Genomic DNA, 22,183 nt, shown 5'->3' with positions numbered 1-22,183 from the left:
TCTGGTTTATGTCGGGTAGAATAGTGGTGCGTTGGAATAGTCAAGTCTGGAGGTAACAAATGCATGGATGAGGGTTTCAGCAGCAGATGAACTGAGGCAAGGGCAGAGACGGGCGATGTTATGAATTAAACTTTTGGTCAGCTTTTGACCTCTGCGATGTTGATGGTGGGGGACTCTCGGCAATGGTAATGTAGCTGAAGGCCTGGGGCAGGTGAATGTAATGTTGTTCCTTCCATGTGTGTTATTATCTCGAGAGCATCCTATCAACAAGAGCAGGCATTGATGATGAGATCCAACACCGCCTCCAGCGCGCCAGTGTAGCCTTCGGCCGCCTGAGGAAAAGAGTGTTTGAAGACCAGGCCCTCAAAACTGTCACCAAGCTCATGGTCTACAGGGCCTGCCCTGCCCTCCTGTATGGCTCAGAAACATGGACCATGTACAGTAGACACCTCAAGTCGCTGGAGAAATACCACCCACGATGTCTCCGCAAGATCCTACAAATCCCCTGGGAGGACAGATGCACCAACGTTAACATCCTTGACCAGGTCAACATCCACAGCATTGAAGCACTGACCACACTTGATCAGCTCCGCTGGGCAGATCATATAGTTCGCATTCCAGACTCTGAGACTCACAAAGCAAGCACTCTACTTGGAACTCCTTCACGGCAGACGAGCCAAAGATGGACAGCGGAAACGTTACAAGGACATCCTCAAAGCCTCCCTGATAAAGTGCAACATCCCCACTGACACCTGGGGGTCCCCGGCCAAAGACCGCCATATGTGGAGGAAGTGCATCTGGGAGGGCGCTGAGCACCTCGAGTCTCGTCGCCGAGAGCATGCGGAAATCAAGTGCAGGCAGCGGAAGGAGCGTGCGGCAAACCAGTCCCACCCTCCCCTTCCCTCAACCACTGTCTGTCCCACCTGTGACAGGTTCTCGTATTGGACTGTACAGCCACCTAAGAACACATGTTAAGAGTGGAAGCAAGTCTTCCTCGATGCTGAGGGACTGCCTATGATGATGGGGTTAAAGGTGAAAGAATGTGTAACACGAGTACTTTCTGTTCAAAGTGCTACCCCCACCAGCCCTTGAAAAAAACATATAGTTGCAGCATGCTTGTTAAAAGGTGGAATTCATTTTGTGGTTTCATGAAAACCTACAATTTTTGGTCTTTTTCCCTCAGCCACTCTGGTAGCATTTGGGACTGGGAGGGGTGTCGGAGTGGCTCTATTCATATCATGGGCGTTCAATCTGCTGATGTAGAGCTGTTTGACCTCACAACATAGAGTCCATCCAATACTTGAATGCCGTGACAGCAAAGGCGAAATACTGCCGATGCTCGAAATTTGAAATAAAAGCAGAAAATGCTCGAAACTCTCAGCTGGTCAGGCAGAATCTGTGGAGAGAGAAACAGAGTCAACATTTAGAAACATTTATGGGAGCATTGGCTGTAGCAGCTGATCGTTGTCCTGTTCCCACCTGATATGCACAGGAAAGTTATCTAGAACGGGAACCCTGACCGATTTATTTTCCTCCCTACACCAGCCGAGGGGGTGGTAAGACCAAGTGCTTTAACAACTATTCAAAAATAGGTGCTCCCAAGTGCCTTTCGTGTTGTCCATGGCCGGTTTATGATTATAACTACACAAGATGGTGACAAGAATTGGGAGATAGACTTCAGGAACTCACACTACAACAGCACCTATTGGTCCGAGCCCACATATGTATCGTTACAGGAGATGTTTACATAGGCTGTTTCAATGTTGACAAGAAAATGTGACAACAGGAATTTGGCAAGGAAGAGTGTGTACATACACAAGATTTTTAAAAATATACATTAGCAAGTAGACACATACTCAAACTCTAATACTGCATTTATCTCAGTCATTTTTGCATTTGCTCAAAGCTCGCACAGAACACTCCCCTTATCGAGCCACCATGACCAAAGAACGACTGCTAACAACTACCTTTTGCCTTATTTTGGAACAGAATTAGTAACTCATTCCATCATTGCCTTGCGGGCAGGAATAAATCACTGGTTGAAACCACTGCACGTGTTTTACCAAAATAAATATACACATGGAACAGCTGTGATGCTTTTTTTCTCGTAAATTTATTTTTAAAATACGCTCCAGGTAGCTGAGCAAAACAGGATACTGCAGCTTGGATTACTCCTCGAGGGGAATAAAGTAATCAAGGAGCGGAGGTTAAAAGGCAATCGCGCGCGTTTCTGGTGACGCAGCTAAATCGGAGTAGGGATTTGAGTCTGGACTGAAAATCAAACAGAGGCTTGTTGTCTTCCAACAGTAGAGGCTCTGTCATAGCCGCCCCTGTCCACACCCTCCCTCTCCACACAGGAAGAACCCTCCCCACCCACACTAAAAACACCATCACGATTAGAGGAATGCAAGAGCTGAGAAAGTTGAGACTCCAGGTTATATTTTAAATGCCCTTCTTTAACCTGCGTCTTTAGAGATTCGGCCATCTCTTGTGTTGTCTTCCAAGACGCTCCATTCATGTCCAACATTAGTGACGTTTGGTCACCTCACTATTGGCAATGACTGCACCTGCCTTGCTGCTTTTGATCTGGGTTGAAATTGGCCACATTCCCCACTGTGGTGTGTCGAGAGTAGTTGGAGTGCACAGTGGGAGCAGTAGAATCGTGGAGAGTGAGGTTCTGCCCAAGTGGTGTTGCAGCCGTGCCCTCAAACACGAGGAACGTATTTGGATGATGTAAGCTGCCCACTGGCAGCAACTCTGATGGGCTGCTTGGGACTATCTGCCCAGTAATCCAACACCTGCTTCTTTATGTGTTGGGGTTGGTTAAGCAGCTGGTGTGCCTTTGTCCCTGTCTCTGTGTTGTCCTCCTTTAACAGTGAGATGATTCAGACAGACCCAAATCCTTGCTGTAATGGTGCTGGATGGCACTAACATGGTGCTGGATGGCACTACTTTGAACAATACCACCTCCTTGCCTTGGCCATTTCACTCTTCCCCCAAATCATGGGGTTGGAGACCTCCCTCATATAACTGCGCCAAGAACTTTGAAAATACAGCCCAAGCACGATAGCTAAGAATGGCGCTCCTCAAATTCTGCCCTCTTGAGCATCCTTCCCTCAACGACTATCTGTCCCACCTGTGACAGGGACTGTGGTTCTCCCTAAGGACTCATTTTTAGAGTGGGAGCAAGTCTTCCTCGGTTCCGAGGGACTGCCTCTGATGATAGGATTATAATCACTCAACCATCGGTGGCCATGCCTTCAGCTGCCTAGCTCCTAAGCTCTGGAACTCCCTTCCTAAATCTCGCTGCCTCTGTATCTCTCTTTCCTCCATTATGACACTACTTAAAACCCAACTCTTTGACCAAGCTTTTGGTCATCTGCCGTACTTGTGTGGCTCGGTCTCAAATTTTTGTCTCATAACACTCCTGTGAAGCGCCTTCGGATGTTTTACTACGTTAAAGGCGTTATATAAGTACTAATTATTGTTGTTGTTGTTGAATGAATATTGGCTGAGGTTAGAAATTAAACAACCCAGATCCACCAGTGTGGGAGCCCAGTGCCGTATCTGCTAGAATGACCAACCTTAGCAGAAAGTTAGCGAAACATCAATTAAGATATCTGCCTTGGTTCAGTGGCAGCACTCTTCCCTTCTGAGTCAGCAGGCTGTGGGTTTAAGCTTCACTCCAGAGACTTGAGTACATAATTCCGCTGACATTTCAGTGCAGTACTGAGGGAGTGCTGCGCTGCTGGAGGTGCTGTTTTTCGGATGGGATGTTAAAGTGAAACCCTGTCTTGTTTTCAGAGGTGAAAGGTCCCATGGCACTATTTGAAGAAGAGCACATGAGTTCTCCTGGCCAGTATTTATCCCTCAACCAACATCATTAATCCGGTCATTTATCTCATTTCTGTTGGAGAGACCTCGATGTGTGCAAATTGTCTGCTGCATTTCCCTACAGTGACCACACTTCAATGAAAGTACTTAATTGGCTGTGAAGCATGTGGGTTGCCCTGAGATTGTGAAAGGTGTAATGTAGAAAAATACAAGGGTTACAATCTATATTAATGACCTAGATGAAGGGATCGAGTGAAATGTATCCATGTTTGCTGACAATACAACGATAGGTGGGACAGGAAGCTGTGAGGGGAACACAAAATATCTGCAAAGGGATATAGATAGACTGAGTGAGTAGGCATATAAAAGCAGAAAATGCTGGAAATCTCAGCGGGTCAGGCAATATCTGTGGAGAGAAAAACAGAGTTAACGTTTGGGGCCGACGACCCTTCGTCAGAACAGGAAACGTTAATTCTGTTTTTCTCTCCTCAGATACTGCCTGACCCGCTGAGATTTCCAGCATTTTCTGTTTTTATTTCAGATTCCAGCATCTGCAGTATTTTACTTTTGTATAAGTGAGTGGGCAGTAAGCTGGCAGATGCAGTAGAATGTAGGGAAATGTGAGGTTATTCATTTTGGTAGGAAGAATAGAAAAACAGAATATTTTTGTTCAGAGAGATTTGGGTGCCCTTGTGCAAAAAACACAGAAGAAAGGCAAATGGCATGTTGTCCTTTATTGCAAGGGGGTTGGGGTATAAGAATAAGGAGGTCTTGCTACAATTGTACAGGGCCTTGGTGAGACCACACCTGGAGTACTGCGCACAGTCTCGGTCTCCTTATCTATGGAAGGATATACTTGCCTTGGAGGCAGTATAACAGAGGTTCACTAGATTGATTCCTGGGATGAGCGGGCTGTCTTATGATGAGAGATTTTGTGGAATGGGCCTTTACTCTCTCGAGTTTAGAAGAATGAGAGATGATCTCATTGAAACATACAAGATTCTGAAGGGGATTGACAGGGTAGATGCTGAGAGGTTGTTTCCCCGGGCTGGAGTGTCTAAAACCAGGGGGTACAGTCTCAGGATAAGGGGTCGACATTTAAGACAGAGATGAGGAATTTGTTCACTCAGAGGGTTGTGAATCTTTGGAATTTTCTGCCCAAGAGGGCTGTGGATGCTGAGTCTCTGAATATATTCAAGGCTGAGATAGATAGATTTTTCTAGGGGAATCAAGGGATATGGAGATCAGGCGGGAAAGTGAAGTTGAGATCAATGATCAGCCATGAACTTATTGAATGGCGGAGCAGGCTCGAGGGGGCGTATGACCTACTCCTGCTCCTACTTCTTATGTTCTTACTTGCATCTCATTTTTTGCTCTCCCATTTCCTTCTCTTTTGAAAGCTTTGACTTTTTCTGCGTACACTTCCACAGGCGCAGGGCACCTTCTGGTACCTTGCCCGAGTGACTGCTCGTCACATATTATGAACGTTGAATGTTGGCAGGCTATTTGATCATGGAAGGCATTGCAACTGAGCTTTGTCTCGTTCTTACCTGAATGGACACTTGGCAGGCACTGGTTAACTTTCCCCTCTCTCACCCATGGAACTACACAGAGCCCCAACTGCCACTCTGGGTGAGATCGACTGACAGCACAAACTGGGAATGGAATATTTGCATATTTGTTTTGGCACCACTGTGTGGTCTGTTTCCTGAGCCAGATTATAGTTTAGATTGTTGCAAATTCAGATCGTATTTCAGGATGGTCTGGCCCTACTTTTGCAGCTACATGCGGTTCAGTCCCAAATTTAGCTGGTAAAACTTGGGGGTGGAAGTGAGTTTTCAGTCCCATAAACACCGACAGTTTTGCCAAACCCCAGCGGAAACAGCCTAGAGTGGGAAATTTGTGAAATGTCGAAAAGCATTTTCTCGGTTTTGTTGAAAAGGGGAGTGAATTCTGAAAATGCCTAATTTTAAAGAGGAATTGGGTACTTGCAGGCACGTTCAGGCTCTGGCAATCAGGAGCTGCTGTGAAACAGTCACTCCAATAAAGATGAGGTAACTGAGTAACACAGGGACAGTCAGCACTTCATGCACAGCACTAATTCTCACCCTTGTTCTCCCTTCACGTGGCTGGAAGGCAAATAAACTAAACATTTTTCCAAACGTTGTTCCCCTTTTTCCTGTAGTTACCGATTCTTACTGGGGTACAGTTCCTTGGGTACCAGTAACTCAACATTCTTCACCTGCTTATCAAGCTAGTGAGTGTTGGTGGGATACATCACAGTTGAACTTAATTCTGTGCTCACCTAACATCCACACACCAGCGCTATTCCAGCAGGGATTGCTTGATAACCATCAAGGGTAGGGACCCTGGATGATATTTTATTATTTTCCACTCTCTACCCAAAGGGAACAGTGAGCAAGTGTGGCACCTCGACTGCTGTCGTGGCTGAAATCATGTAACTCAGAAAGCCCAAAAATAAAATACTTGGAAAGGATTTCATATCCTGCAAGGAACATGTCTGTGACGCACTGCAGTGTTTCATTGCTGAACAATTCACGCTTTCTCCCCTTCCTACCCTCGTAGTCACCCAAGTCTTCATTAGCTTATGCTTTAATCATGTGAGGTCCACATTACACTAAAATTCTAAAAGGGCAAAATGTGTTAGAAAGACAAGCCTGAAGGCTCTGTGCCTCAATGCCAGGAGTATTCGGAATAAGGTGGACGAATTAACTGCGCAGATAGCAGTTAACGGGTATGATGTAATTGGCATCACGGAGACATGGCTGCAGGGTGACCAAGGCTGGGAACTCAACATCCAGGGGTATTCAACATTTAGGAAGGATAGACAGAAAGGAAAAGGAGGCGGGGTGGCATTGCTGGTTAAAGAGGAAATTAATGCAATAGTAAGAAAGGACATTAGCTTGGATGATATGGGTGGAGCTACGGAATACCAAGGGGCAGAAAATGCTAGTGGGAGTTGTGTACAGACCACCAAACAGTAGTAGTAAGGTTGGGGACAGCATCAAACAAGAACTTAGGGATGCATGCAATAAAGGTACAGCAGTTATCATGGGTGACTTTAATCTACATATTGATTGGGCTAACCAAACTGGTAGCAATACGGTGAAGGAAGATTTCCTGGAGTGTATTAGGGATGGTTTTCTGGACCAATATGTCGAGGAACCAACTCGGGAGCTGGCCATTCTATCTAGACTGGGTGATGTGTAATGAGAAAGGACTAATTAGAAATTTTGTTATGCGAGGCCCTTTGGGGAAGAGTGACCATAACATGGCAGAATTCTTTATTAAGATGGAGAGTGATATAGTTAATTCAGAAACTAGGGTCCTGAACTTAATGAAAGGTAACTTCGATGGTTTGAGGCGTGAATTGGCTAGAATAGACTGGCAAATGATACTTAAAGAGTTGACGGTGGATAGGCAATGGCAAACATTTAAAGATAACATGGATGAGCTTCAGCAATTGTACATCCCTGTCTGGAGTAAAAATAAAACGGGGAAGGTGGCTCAACCGTGGCTAACAAGGAAAATTAAGGATAGTGTTAAATCCAAGGAAGAAGCATATAAATTGGCCAGAAAAAACAACAAACCTGAGGACTGGAAGAAATTTAGAATTCAGCAGAGGAGGACAAAGGGTTTAATTAGGAGGGGGAAAATAGAGTACAAGAAGAAGCTTGCCGGGAATATAAAAACTGACTGCAAAAGCTGCTATAGATATGTGAAGAGAAAAAGATTAGTGAAGACAAACATAGGTCCTTTGCAGTCGGATTCAGGTGAATTTATAATGGGGAACAAAGAAATGGCAGACCAATTGAACAAATACTTTGGTTCTGTCTTCACGAAGGAAGACACAAATAACCTTCCGGACGTACTAGGGGACCGAGGGTCTAGTGAGAAGGAGGAACTGAAGGATATCCTTATTAGGCGGGAAATTGTGTTAGGGAAATTGATGGGATTGAAGGCCGATAAATCCCCGGGGCCTGATAGTCTGCATCCCAGAGTACTTAAGAAAGTGGCCCTAGAAATAGTGGATGCATTGGTGATCATTTTCCAACAGTCTATCGACTCTGGATCAGTTCCTATGCACTGGAGGATAGCTAATGTAACACCACTTTTTAAAAAGTGGGGGAGAGAGAAAGTGGGTAATTATAGACCGGTTAGCCTGACATCAGCAGTGGGGAAAATGTTGGAATCAATTATTAAGGATGAAATAGCAGCGCATTTGGAAAGCAGTGACAGGATGGATTTATGAAGGGGAATTCATGCTTGACAAATCTTTTGGAATTTTTTGAGGATGTAACTCGTAGAGTGGACAAGGGAGAACCAGTGGATGTGGTGTATTTGGACTTTCAAAAGGCTTTTGACAAGGTCCCACACAAGAGATTGGTGTGCAAAATCAAAGCACATGGTATTGGGGGTAATGTATTGACGTGGATAGGGAACTAGTTGGCAGACAGGAAACAGAGAGTCTGGATAAACGGGTCCTTTTCAGAATGGCAGGCAGTGACTAGTGGAGTGCCGCAGGGGTCAGTGCTGGGACCCCAGCTCTTTACAATATACATCAATGATTTGGATGAAGGAATTGAATATAATATCTCCAAGTTTGCAGATGACACTAAACTGGGTGGCGGTGTGAGCTGTGAGGAAGACGCTAGGAGGCTGCAGGGTGACTTGGACAGGTTAGGTGAGTGGGTAAATGCATGGCAGATGCAGTATAATATGGATAAATGTGAGGTTATCCACTTTGGGGACAAAAACGCGAAGACAGAATATTATCTGAATGGCTGCAGATTAGGAAAAGGGCAGGTGGAACGAGACCTGGGTGTCATGGTTCATCAGCCATTAAAAGATGGCATACAGGTACAGCAGGCGGTGAAGAAGGCAAATGGTATGTTGGCCTTCATAGCTAGGGGATTTGAGTATCGGAGCAGGGAGGTCTTACTGCAGTTGTACAGGGCCTTGGTGAGGCCTCACCTGGAATATTGTGTTCAGTTTCGGTCTCCTAATCTGAGGAAGGACGTTCTTGCTATTGAAGGAGTGCAGCGAAGGTTCACCAGACTGATTCCTGGGATGGCAGGACTGACATATGAGGAGAGACTGTATCAACTGGGCCTTTATACACTGGAGTTTAGAAGGATGAGAGGGGATCTCATAGAAACATATAAGATTCTGATTGGACGGGACAGTTTAGATGTGGGTAGAATGTTCCCGATGTTGGGGAAGTCCAGAACCAGGGGACACAGTCTTAGGATAAGGGGTAGGCCATTTAGGACTGAGATGAGGAGAAACTTCTTCACTCAGAGAGTTGTTAACCTGTGGCATTCCCTACCGCAGAGAGTTGTTGATGCCAGTTCATTGGATATATATGGCTAAGGGGATCAAGGGCTATGGAGAGAAAGCAGGAAAGGGATACTGAGGAAATAATCAGCCATGATCATATTGAATGGTGGTGCAGGCTCAAATGGCCGAATGGCCTACTCCGGCACCTATTTTCTATGTTTGCTTGCACAGCCTCAGTACTTACACAGAGACCTCGTCCTCCAACTCGTGCATTTCATTTGTTTTATTATTTGAATGTCTGATCCAACTCATTTTACGATGCAACAGCATAGGCAGAGTTTACTCAATTACAACTTTAGCTTTCTTGCATTAATTTGGCTCCAGTTTGCCTCTTTAAGAGGTACCGATTGGTGCATTTCCCATTGGCTCAGTTGGTGAGTGCATTGCTTGGTGTGGCATTTGAACTCGAGAGAGCAGGAAGGCCCCAGGTTCAGCTTCGATCCTTGCTCAATGTATATATATATATATATATTTAAATGAGTATATTCAAGACAGAGATCAATAGATTTTGGGATATTTAGGGATATTGGGATACTGTGGGAAGGTGGAGTTGAGGAAGGAAATCAACCATGATCTTATTGAATAGCGCAGCAGGCTCGAAGGGCCGAATGGCCTACTCCTGCTCATATTTCTTGTGTTGAGTTTGCTGACATCAGCCAGTGTGCCACAATGGGCCTTGTTATCCCAGGCCCAATGGAAGTGCTCCTCCTATCTCTATCTGATCCCTATCCAGGGACACTTGCTTGATAGTGTCCATGTGGGTATTAGATGGGATTGGGGACAGGATTGGCCTTTGATGTGACTATCCCACTGCCTGATCTTTCAGCGAGATTATCTGGTGAGAAGCTGAGGCACGGATGGCAGGAACGTTCCAGCTTTGATCCCTTCTCAAAGCTTCAGCTTGCATCGGCCAGAGTAGTAGCACGAGAGCTAGAGTTGGCCCCTGGGTAAGTAAGGAGCACCAGGCCGAGACCTCACTCCAGATTGCTATCCAGCTGGAAATGCATGAGCGGAAATCAGGCTGAACCACGATGGTCAGAGGTTGGCTGACGTCCCTGGAACTTTACCCAAGCATGAATTCATGTCTTCAGGAGAGAAGAGAAGAGAGCTAAGAGAACGAGGCTCCGGGTGGGATGTGTCCCTTTAAGAAATGTTTACTGTAGGCTGCAAGCAGATTTGTTTTCACTATTACAGTGAAAACTCCAGCTTTGTTGTATGTGGTTTGTTCGTTCCTTTGGGGACCTGCTCTTTAAGTACAGTAGCGGACAGCTCTTTCAAGGGAGACTTCCTGTAACTTTGCAACCCCCTCTCAGTGTAACTTGCCAAGTTAATTGCTAACAGTAAACTTCCTCTGACAAATAACGACTCCTGTTTAAAGCATTCCTGTTGCTGGAGGTTGAGTGAGGGAAAGGATAACTGAACTCTCCCAGTGGACATTTTGGGAACGAGAGAACTTAAAATTTTCCAATCTGTTGGTTATTATTTCTGACTGGCTCAGTGGCTGTTTTGGTTAATAATAAAGAATTATACGGTTTGTCAATTGGTTTTTTAATCAGCACACACAGAGGCTGAACTCCAGGCCATAGTCGACGTATTTATCGAGACGTATGAAAACATCCGTAAGACAAAGGTCCTTCGCCAGCCTGTCCTCGCCGCACAGCACTGCCCCCCCGGACATCAAGATCCACGGCGTGGACCTGGACAACATGGACCACTTCCCTTATCTCGGGAGCCTCCTATCAACAAGAGCAGGCATTGACGACGAGATCAAACACCGCCTACAATGCGCCAGTGCAGCCTTCGGCAGCCTGAGGAAAAGAGTGTTTGAAGACCAGGCCCTCAAAACTGTCACCAAGCTCATGATCTACTGGGCCGTAGTAATACCCGCCCTCCTGTATGGCTCAGAGACGTGGACCATGTTCAGTAGACACCTCAAGTCGCTGGAGAAATACCACCAGCGATGTCTCCGCAAGATCCTACAAATCCCCTGGGAGGACAGATGCACAAACATTAGCGTCCTCGACCAGGCCAACATCCCTAGCATTGAAGCACTGACCACACTTGATCAGCTCCGCTGGGCAGGCCACATAGTTCACATGCCAGACACGAGACTCCCAAAGCAAGCGCTCTACTCGGAACTTGTCCACGGCAAACGAGCCAAAGGCGGTCAGAGCAAATGTTACAAGGGACACCCTAAAAGCCTCCCTGATAAAGTGCGACATCCCCACTGACACCTGGGAGTCCCTGGCCATAGACCGCCCTAAGTGGAGGAAGTGCATCCGGGAGAGCGCTGAGCTCCTCGAGTCTCAACACTGAGAGCGTGCAGAAATCAAGCGTAGGCAGCGGAAGGAGCGTGCGGCAAACCAGGCTCCCTGCCCACCCTTTCCCTCAACGACTGTCTGTCCCACCTGTGACAGAGACTGTGGTTCTCATATTGGACTGTTCAGCCACCAAAGAACTCATGCTAAGAGTGGAAGCAAGTCTTCCTCGATTCCGAGGGACTGCCTATGATGATGATATATATATATTGATAAAAACAAATGAGGGTTGAAAGCCCATGGTGCAGGGTCATCGACCCGAAACGTTAACTCTGTTTCTCTCCACAGATGCTGCCTGACCTGCTGAGATTTCCAGCACTTTCTGTTTTTAGTGCAGGATACTACCCTGGTTGAATAGTCTAGGAGAGATGAGAGGTGGTCAATAACAAAATCGTGGTTAGTTGATGCTGACGGAGGAAAGGGCAATTTCATACTTTTCAGGCCCTGAAAATCCAGCACGTTACAAAAGTCACTGACCATTTCTGAGGGGACTTTACAAAAGGCACAATGTACTCGACTGGATCCCATAGTTTCCCTGATGGCTCAAAGTATAGAGCTGCCTCACACAGTCCGGTAAAAGAAGACATTTTTGCATTTATATAGCGTTTTCACAACCTCGGGATGTCTCAAAGCGCTTTACAGCCAACGAACTACTTTTGAAGTGTACTCACTGTTGTAATGTAGGAAACGCGGCAGCCAATTTGCACACAGCAAGAGCCCACAGATGGGCCGGTTAGGGTGGGGGGTGTAATTTGTAATTCCACCGATTAATCGTTTTATTGAAATGTTGGTGTGAGTAGAGTAAGAAGTTCCCTATTTTCTACTTGGGTTGCGTTTTACGATGGAATTATTCGCAGAAGAAATTCCACCGCACCCACCCCCCAGTGTGCAGTCCATTAAATCAAAATAAGTTTGAGGTAACTTTATCTCCTACCCTGGGACAGTGTAGAGGGAGCTTTACTCTGTATCTAACCCCGTGCTGTACCTGCCCTGGGACTGTTTGATGGGGACAGTGTAGAGGGAGCTTTACTCTGTATCTAACCCCCTGTACCTGCCCTGGGAGTGTTTGATGGGGACAGTGTAGAGGGAGCTTTACTCTGTATCTAACCCCCTGTACCTGCCCTGGGAGTGTTTGATGGGACAGTGTAGAGGGAGCTTCACTCTGTATCTAACCACGTGCTGTGCCTGCCCTGGGAGTGTTTGATGGGACAGTGTAGAGGGAGCTTTACTCTGTATCTAACCGCGTGCTGTGCCTGCCCTGGGAGTGTTTGACGGGACAGTGTAGAACTATCCTGTACCTGACCGAGGAGCCATTGATGGGCAGTGTAGAGGGAGCCTTTGTCTACATCTAACCATCCTGTATGTGGTTTAACAGGTCTCAGTGACTCATTCAACATTAATGTGAAACAAGCCAAGATCTTCAAAGGACCAAAGAAGGGTCAGTTTGGATATAAAGTTCTGCAGCATGAAGCGGAGGGTCAGAAATGGTGAGTTTGCAAATCAGTTGGTTTTAAACATAACTTTCAGGCCGGGTTTCTTGGAACCTTTTAGACATAAGTTTATTTTTATGATATCTTCTCCATCATGCAGCGAGAATCATACAGACAGATTCCATGTTCCGCCCCTGACTGTGCTGAATTAGCTGGTGTTAGTTGGAGCAGTAAAAATTGCTTGTGTACCCCTGGGTTAGGTAGGGAACAATCAGCCGGGGTTCCCACTCGATCACTATCCAGTGATCCGTGCTGACAGTGTGTGGATGTGGATACTGGACGAGGGCAAGATCACGCCCTCCATGGTCAATTAGCCTGTTGGCATCTGTTCTCACACACAAAGAGCGACAACTTGGGCAAGGTACCAGAGTGTCGGCGGTGTCCATGGAAGAGCCCACACCTTCAGGAGAGAAGGGGAGCAAACTAGGAATGGAAGAAGAATTCTATACTCATCAAAGTAGAAGAACAGGGGAGCAGCTAAATCTGCAAGTGGTACAAACTCAGAGACTTCATAGAATCATAGAAATTTACAGCACGGAAATTTACAGCCATTTCGGCCCATCGTGTCCACGCCGGCCGAACAAGAGCTACCCAGCTTAATCCCACTTTCCAGCTCTCGGTCCATAGCCCTGTAGTTACGGCACTTCAAGTGCACATCCAGGTACTTTTTAAATGTGATGAGGGTTTCTGCCTCTACTGCCCTTTCAGGCAGTGAGTTCCAGATCCCCACCACCCTCTGGGTGAAGAAATTTCCCCTCATCTCCTCTAAACCTCCCCCCAATTACTTTCAATCTATGTCCCCTGGTTGTTGACCCATCTGCCAAGGGAAACAGGTCCTTCCTATCCACTCTGTCCAGGCCCCTCATAATTTTATACACCTCAATCAGGTCTCCCCTTAACCTCCTCTGTTCCAAGGAAAACAGACCCAGCATTGCCAGTCTTTCCTCATAGCCAAAGTTCTCCTGTCCAGGCAACATATGTCCAGTTCCTGTTCGCTGCAGTTGTGCCCCCTCAGGGGATCCTTAAAGCAGTAAATACTCTCCCCCAACTCATTCCCAACTTCATTTATTGCTGTGACTGAAGTATGGCTCTGGCCATAAGCCTGGGAAACAGCTGTTTCCTGGCACATTCCTGCATGTGCCTGACATCGGTACAGCCCAGTCCCAGCCATCCTCACCTGTCTGGGCCTCGCCGTCACAGCTTCACTGCATTCATGCTCTGCAAAGTACCTGTGTGGCTGGACAGGTGATCTATGCTGGGTAAGATTCAGATAAACCAAGCTATTGAATTTACTAAATTTAAGTCAGAGTTACTTCAGACTATACACACGGTAAAGAGTAGCATCTCAGTTTAAAAATCAATTTCTCCGTTGCCTTCGCTCCATTCCCCCACCCCCTTTGTGAAAGTGCCGACACTTGCTGGGGTTCAGTCCCACAGGTGCTGGTTATCCTCCAATATTTTATCCAAGCTCAGACAGTAACTATCGGTATGATGTTCTATTGTGGAGGGGGGAGGTGGGGAGGCATCGTAGTGAGCCTGATCCTAGCCCACACCTCACACCCATACACCCACACCTTCCAGCCAGGGTTTACTGGATCGCAAATTAGGAGCAAAGAACCTTGGCTGATTTCCCCTCCCATGTCCTGTGGACACTGAGACCATTGTTGGCTGAGGTCAACTAACTGAGCAAAGTGGAGAATGGAAGCTGGAATGTGTTTATTGATGCAGGTCATTTACCCACTGGGTTATCTGGGGAGGTGGGGGAGGAGAGCGAGAGAGAGAAAATGAAATGTAGAATGATGATCTGTACACAGTCCAGTACAGTAGAATGACAAGCCCTTCACTGCAGAAGTGTTAAATATCTCTCCTTTATGGAAAGGACTTCTTTATTTGGCAGTTTCCCTTATATTTTAGATAAAGGTGAAAATAATTTTGTGACGGCAAATGGGTAATAAATGTCACCCCTCCTCCCCGCACACATGCCACACGTCAGCACAAACGGAAGTAAAAAAAGTATTTGTCCGTGTGCCCATTCGGTATGTCTCATATCTCCAGTGTCTCCGTTCCTGAACTCAGACACATTTCTTTCATTAACCCACTTCGTTCATTAATTGAAATCAGATTCCTGAATTCGATTCCTGGCCTTTTGTGAAGCACTTGCTGCAATCCTGCCAGGATTCGGTTGAAATCCAGTCAACAGAACAATGAGGTAATTGCAGACAATCTCTTTCTGGCCATTATAATTCAGTAGCATGTCTGGCATGTGTGACCCTTACTGCAATATTGGGACTGCTGAAGTCATTCAATGCAAAATAAAACATTCACCTATTTAATATTTCTACCCACTTTTCTTCCCTTCCCCTGGAAGCTATTGTGTTTTCCTGGCCACTCCCTGTAGATACCTTGCCTGAGTGGTCACTCTATGTTTACTGTCAGTAGGCATGGCGGGGAGTGGGGGCATCACATCCGGAAACTGATCCTGTCCTTATCCTGCGTCCACTGTGTTATGTTTTCGGATGCTCTGATAATGACTCCACGAGACAATGTGTTGTACTTGAACTGTAGTGACTTTAGTCCATTTAATGTAATTCCAGAATGAGGATCACACATGGTGGCCTGCCTTTTACACTAGGCCAGGCACACCTGTACAGGTAACCTACAAGTCTTCCACTGCTGTGCCCTCTGGTGGCACACCTTGTGATAGTACAAACAGTAACCATGTAGGATACATGACATCACTCTCCCCTGAGCCTTTAGTGCAAATCGCCTGTGCATTGACTGTGCTCTGGGCTTAGCTCTATGTGGGCTCTGTCTGGTCATTTCACATCGGGCCGGTTCACAGATGCCTGTGACCTCCCTGTCCATACTTTGCCCCCCGGGTCGCTGCTGCTCCCTGAGGAACAGTCGTCTAGCAGTGCACAGGGAACGGCTGACTCGCTGACCTGAACTGGTGCCTGTTCCCTTTGGGGGAACTGTGGAGGGTGACCCTACATCTACGGGTACGGGCTTGGTGGCGATGGGGTCTGGGGATTGCGCCTTAGTGAAGTCTGCTCCTTCAGGCTCGTGGCAGTTGGTGCCATCGGGTGCCTGAGAGGTGGAGCCGATCAGGGGCATGGTATCGATACTGGTGTCGCTTGCTCTACAGCTCGTGTGTGTCGGCTGTTTCTGGCCACACTCCATGGTGCATAACTCTGGTCTCCAGGACACTAGCTACAGCATTGGGTAGCTCGCTGGACCTGTGTGCTGCCGATGGGTGTCTGCCCGCTGCATTGGCTGCATGCAGTTGAAACTCTGCATCGCACAACGTTTCATTACTTATGCTGGACACACTGTGGGTCCGAATGCGATCGCGCGACTTTTTCTCGCTGGTTGTATGTGCATAGTTCAGATCATCAATTACATAATCGTGCAACTTTTCCTCGCTGGTTATGTATATACACTTCAGATTATCAGTTGCACATTTTACATGATCAATTACACTTTTTTTCTCTGACTTACAGTTACTATTACATTGCTTAAGTGTGTGGAACTGTCCCTTTAATTGTGGTGGGTTGCAGGCCTCCTTTAAGAGAGCCTTGCTTTCTTTACCTCAATCCGGTTCTCCGTTTGGTGCCACATGTTGCTCCATCAGCGCTACATCTCGTGGTCTGGCCGCCGCCATCTTTGTCTTCAGCGCCTCACCTCGTGGTTTGGGCACCATCTTTCCTCCATCCACGATGTCGACTGCTGTGATCCTCTTCTCCCCGGGTTCTGTCACCGAAGCTGGGGAGTCGCCTTTGGATCCGATTTTCTTCCTCCGGAGTCCTGCCACTGGAGCCTGGAAGGTGCGTTCGGGTTGTCTCAGCTGGATCATCTCAGTCGTGCTGAGTGGTCTGTGTCTCGGGTGCCGTGTTGGTCTGCTCTCTGGTGCCGGGTCCACCCTCAGGTGAGGGCTTGCTTTGCCTCTGAGCGCGGAGGACGTCGATCGCTGGAGGGGTGAAGTCTTCCCATTTCCAATGGATCTTCTCCATTCACCTTCTGCCGAGCAGCGTTGGTCCATCACCTGCAACAATCCACAGGGGTAACTTGTGCACCGCGCCATCACGGAGTACCTTTACATTCGCGCGACCAACGACTGGGATGATTTCATCGGTGTAGGTGCTCAGCTTTGCCTGAACCAGGACCAACTCGGGTCATTCAGCCTGATTGTCCCATAGCCTCTCAAAGGCTCCTTGATTCATCACTGACTGGCTCGCCCCCGTGTCCACTTCCATGAAGACTGGAACGCCCTCTATCTCGACTTCCATCTTCAATGGGAACACTCGATGGTGCAGGTAAACATGCTACGTACCTCCCCGCGGGCCTGGGCTGCCTCTCTGCCTATCGATTCATAATGCGCGCTGGATTCCTGGCCATCTGCAGACTCTTCATCGACACAGTGAGTCATATTTCTCTTACACATTTGCTGGAGGTGGCCCTTTGTGCTGCAGCCTTTGCATACATAGTCTTTAAAGCAGCACTGGTGAGCCCTGTGATTCCCTCCTCAACGCCAGCATGGTGCTACTCGATTAGCCCCCCTCGGCGGACTCTGAGTTAAGGGACTCAGGGGCCTGTTCTTTCTTCCCTGAGAGGGTTCGCGCTCTACAGTCCAGCCTATAAACGGCGCCATTCTGTGCACAGTACCTGTTGGGTTTGAGTCCTGAGGGTGAGTCATCTGCCTAGAGTTGCAGGTTGAGGTCATAAATGACTGGCTGACAGAGTTGGACTTCTGCAGTGTGGACTGTGGTATCCGCAGACAGTAGCTTATGAAGAAGGACCTCATGGCCGATTCCAATGACAAAAATATCCCACAGCACTTCATTGAGATGGGTGCCGAACTCGCACAGTGCCACCAGACTCCTGAGGTCTGCGGCATACTTCGCGACTTCCTGGCCTTCGAGCCGTCGGTGGGTATAGAACCAGTGTCTGGCTGTGAGGATGCTCTCCTTGGGCTTGAGTTGCTCATGGATCAGGGTTACGAGCTCCTTGTACGTCTTGGTCGTTGTCTTCTCTGATGCCAGCAAGTCACTGACGAGGCCATAGACGGTGGGCCCACAACTGGTTAGCAAGATAGCTCGGCGCTTATCAGCCAGTGTGGTCGGGTCGTCTCCTGTCAGGTCGTTTGCTGTGAAGAAATGTTCTAGCCTCTCCACAAAGGCGTCCCAATCATCACCATCGGCGAACTGCTGCAACGTACCAAGGGTAGCCATTTTCGCATGAAAGTTCGTAATCTCGTCGCCAATTGTTGTGTCCTTAGATGCTCTAGTAATGACTCCATGAGGCAATGTGCTGTACTTGAACTGCAGTGACTTTAGTCCTTTATTAGTTAACTCCAGACTGAGGATCACACCTGGTGGCCTGCCTTTTATACTAGGCCAGGCACACCTGTACAGGTAACCTACGAGTCTCCCACTGCTGTGCCCTCTGGTGGCACACCTTGTGATAGTACCAAAGTAGCCATGTAAGATACATGACACACTGGATGGGGATCGGAGCTGCAATCCCGGGAGGCTTCCTGCCAGCAGCCCAGTGGTACCAAGGCTAATTACAGAATCCCACTGGGAGCACGTCGCTGCCCTCTGTGTTGAGGAAATCGAGCAGCACACGAAAAGACCCAACAGAAAGAGAACATGTAGGAATAGAGAGAAACCCTCACTAATGGTGGTGGCTTATGATAAGCTGCAAATGGGACATGGTTCCTGCTCCTGATTGCTATCTAGTGTGTGTGTGTGTGTGTGGACATCGGGTGAGCGAGGCTTGGGCTTGGCTTTGTTGACACCAGCCCGACAGGTGAAGGACTGCCTGTGAGGTAAGGTAACTAGGGCCGGTAATGTCTGTGGGGCTGAGTGCAGCACTTTCAAGACAGAGAAAGGGGGGGAGGGGGGGGAAATATTTTAAACTCCAATAATGAGTCATTCTTAACGTCTGATTCTACAAAAAAACAGGAAGGATTGAATATGATTTCCAGGTTTCAAATTTTCTTTTTGTCTCTTCAATTAGAGAATACGAGTGGCTCTCTCTTTGCTCTGTGCCAGCGTCCCATCTGTTTCTCCCATTACTTGGCTGAAGTGAAGCTGTTCAGAAGTTGAAAGAGTTGGACAGAGCAGCTCTGCCTTGGCTGAGCCGCTGCAGGCTTGCAGCAGTACTATCTGCTGATATCATTTCCTCCGCTGATACAATTCCTCCTGAACCTTTAGCTGCAACACCTACGCTGACTCCCGTAAATCTCACATCCCAAATCTTGCCTAAATCCTCCCCCTCCCTCTAACCGAGCTGCAGTTCCACAGCTGTCAGCCGCCTTCTGGTGTCTCGCCCAAATAGGCATCTTTCATGTGAGTGTAAGGAGGTATCTCACACAACAGGGTCACTGGAGAGTCATCATCATCATATGCGGTCCCTCGTATCAAGGATGACTTGCTTCCACGCTGAAAAGGGATGAGTTCACAGGTGTTTCAGTCAAGGACCTAATATTCCAGGTTCTGAACTACATCCTGAAGGGTGGAAGATGCCTGTGCGTGGATTGTTTTAACGTGGGGTGACCGTTGCACACCAGCCACCACACGGGCTTGACAGAGTGAGGTCGTGGTCCAGTGGCAAGGATTAACCAAGATGACTGGAGACCAGCTTTGCTGCACGGACCTATTGCGCGCACATATCGCAGTGTGGGCTGGCCCGTGCTGCCCCTGGGCCCCGAACTCACGACGCTCCACGTTCACTCGCCGCTCCTGTGTCCCAACTTCGCCGCTCCTGCTGGCCCTCCCACGCTCCAATCAGCAACCTGGACCTTGGTGATGTCCAATCCAATCACCCTCTTCACAGCCGTCGCTCTCCAGCACACGCTGCACTTTGAAGTGGTATGCTCCACGCTGCTCCTTTGAAGGCCCCGACCTGCTGATAGTGCTGATGCACTGGAGAGTAATCAGTATCGGGAACCCTGGCTGATCTTTCAGATATCCCACTGTGATCAAATCTAACGCCCCATCTGATGCCCTAACTGGCACCAGCTAACTCAGCAAAAACTGAAACCCGGGACCTTGCCGATCTGTGTAACTCTGAGTTGTCTATTTACCTCTGAGGCATCGTGCAAGCCTGCACTCAACATTAGACGATTCAGTAGGTAATTACTATGCTCAGGATTCAGGAAACAACAGCAATATAAACTAGGTGTTCCAATGGCTCCGTAAAGACTCTCACTGGGGTACAGGTCCCCCCTTCCCCTGAAGGTGCTGACTCTCACTGGGGTACAGGTCCCCTCCCCTGAAGGTGCTGACTCTCACTGCGGTACAGGTCCCCCCCTCCCCTGAAGGTGCTGACTCTCACTGGGGTACAGGTCCCCTCCCCTGAAGGTGCTGACTCTCACTGGGGTACAGGTCCCCTCCCCTGAAGGTGCTGACTCTCACTGGGGTACATGTCCCCTCCCCTGAAGGTGCTGACTCTCACTGGGGTACAGGTCCCCTCCCCTGAAGGTGCTGACTCTCACTGGGGTACATGTCCCCTCCCCTGAAGGTGCTGACTCTCACTGGGGTACGAGTCCCCCCCTCACCACATTTAAAAAGTACTTGGATGTGCACCTGAAGTGCTGTAACCTACAGGGTTACGGACCAAGAGCTGGAAAGTGGGATTAGGCTGGATAGCCTCTTGTTGGCTGGCATGGACACGATGGGCCGAATGGCCTCCTTCCGTGCTGTAAACTTCTGTGATTCTATGATGTGATTATCTAGCTTCCCCTTAAATCTATCTCTGCTATTCGTCTCAACCCCTCCCCGTGGCAGTGAGTTCCACATTCTCACCGCTCTCTGGGTAAAGGGGTTTCTCCTGAATTCCCCGTTGGATTTATTGGTGACTGTCTTATTTTTAGGACCCATAGTTTTGGACTCCCGCACAAGTAGAAACAGCTTCTCTACGTCGACTCTATCAAACCCTTTCATTACTTTAACGTCCTCTATCAGCCTTCTCTTTTCTAGAGAAAAAAGTCCCGGCCTGCTCAGCCCTTCCTGATAGTTATAACCTCTCAGTTCTGGTATCATCCTTGTGAATCTTTATTGCACTTTCTCCATATCCTTTTTTATAATATGGAGACCATCTGTGCTCAGTGCTCCAAGTGTGCTCGGTCCGATACAAGTTTAACATCATTTCCCTGCTTTTCCGTTCTACGGGGTAACTTAAGCCGGATAAGCTCTGTGGCCCCGCCAATTGCCAGAGGCCAGTCAGACATTTAATTGCATTGGTGATACCCCCACACGTCTAGTTCCCATCTCACATGTGTCTATAGGATATTACTGTGAGGGGAGAGCAATACCTACTGCTTTCCCACCGGGAGAGAGAGAGAGATAATCAGGGGCCGTTTTAATCCATCTGTGACCAGTGATGTGAGGTGTTGGGTTCCCCTCCCGTCAGTGTGTGCAGATCCACAATTTAAATAATTTAATGCAAAGGCAGGAGTCTCATCATGAATAGATGAAGGCGAGACCCTCCCTCTCTTTCTGAGGCCCTGATGGGAAAACTCTCTCAAATAAAATCAGAGACACTTCTGATTGACGTGGTGAACACAAACCCATGTGACAGGCCCATGAGGCTGGCCATAATCGGAGGGTTGTAAGAAACACGCGATCACCCCGCGTTCAAGTCTCAGCTAGTGGGTCACCACCCTGCTATTTAACTGCACCACAAGAGCCTGGCATTCAGTGTCTCTGTTCACTGACTGAATTCACTCTTCGGCTATCCTTCATTGTTTACTGTCAATCAGCAAACTTGGCGATACCCTCCACCGCCTCGTTTTCACCCTTCTCCTGAAGGTGCTGACTCTCACTGGGGTACGGGTCCCCCCTTCCCCTGAAGGTGCTGACTCTCACTGGGGTACGGGTCCCCTCCCCTGAAGGTGCTGACTCTCACTGGGGTACAGGTCCCCCCCCTCTCCTGAAGGTGCTGACTCTCACTGGGGTACAGGTCCCCTCCCCTGAAGGTGCTGACTCTCACTGGGGTACGGGTCCCCTCCCCTGAAGGTGTTGACTCTCACTGGGGTACAGGTCCCCCCCTCTCCTGAAGGTGCTGACTCTCACTGGGGTACAGGTCCCCTCCCCTGAAGGTGCTGACTCTCACTGGGGTACGGGTCCCCTCCCCTGAAGGTGCTGACTCTCACTGGGGTACAGGTCCCCTCCCCTG

General features: G+C 48.1%; 1 protein-coding gene across 2 annotated transcripts in view; it reads left to right on the top strand.

Annotated features, from left to right (window-relative positions):
• The window catches only part of itga10 (integrin, alpha 10), a 170,462-nt gene that overhangs the window by 49,936 nt on the left and 98,343 nt on the right, over window positions 1–22,183 (top strand). For both annotated transcript variants that reach the window (XM_070868514.1, XM_070868515.1), the window contains exon 2: window positions 12,889–13,000. In XM_070868514.1, coding sequence (XP_070724615.1) covers window positions 12,889–13,000 — 112 coding nt within the window. The remainder of the gene's footprint in view (window positions 1–12,888; window positions 13,001–22,183) is intronic.

This window comes from Pristiophorus japonicus, chromosome 30 (assembly GCF_044704955.1).
Source record: "Pristiophorus japonicus isolate sPriJap1 chromosome 30, sPriJap1.hap1, whole genome shotgun sequence".
Taxonomy (NCBI): Eukaryota; Metazoa; Chordata; class Chondrichthyes; family Pristiophoridae; genus Pristiophorus; species Pristiophorus japonicus.
Note: the sequence above shows the minus strand (reverse complement) of the source record. Positions and strands in the feature narration are given on the sequence as shown.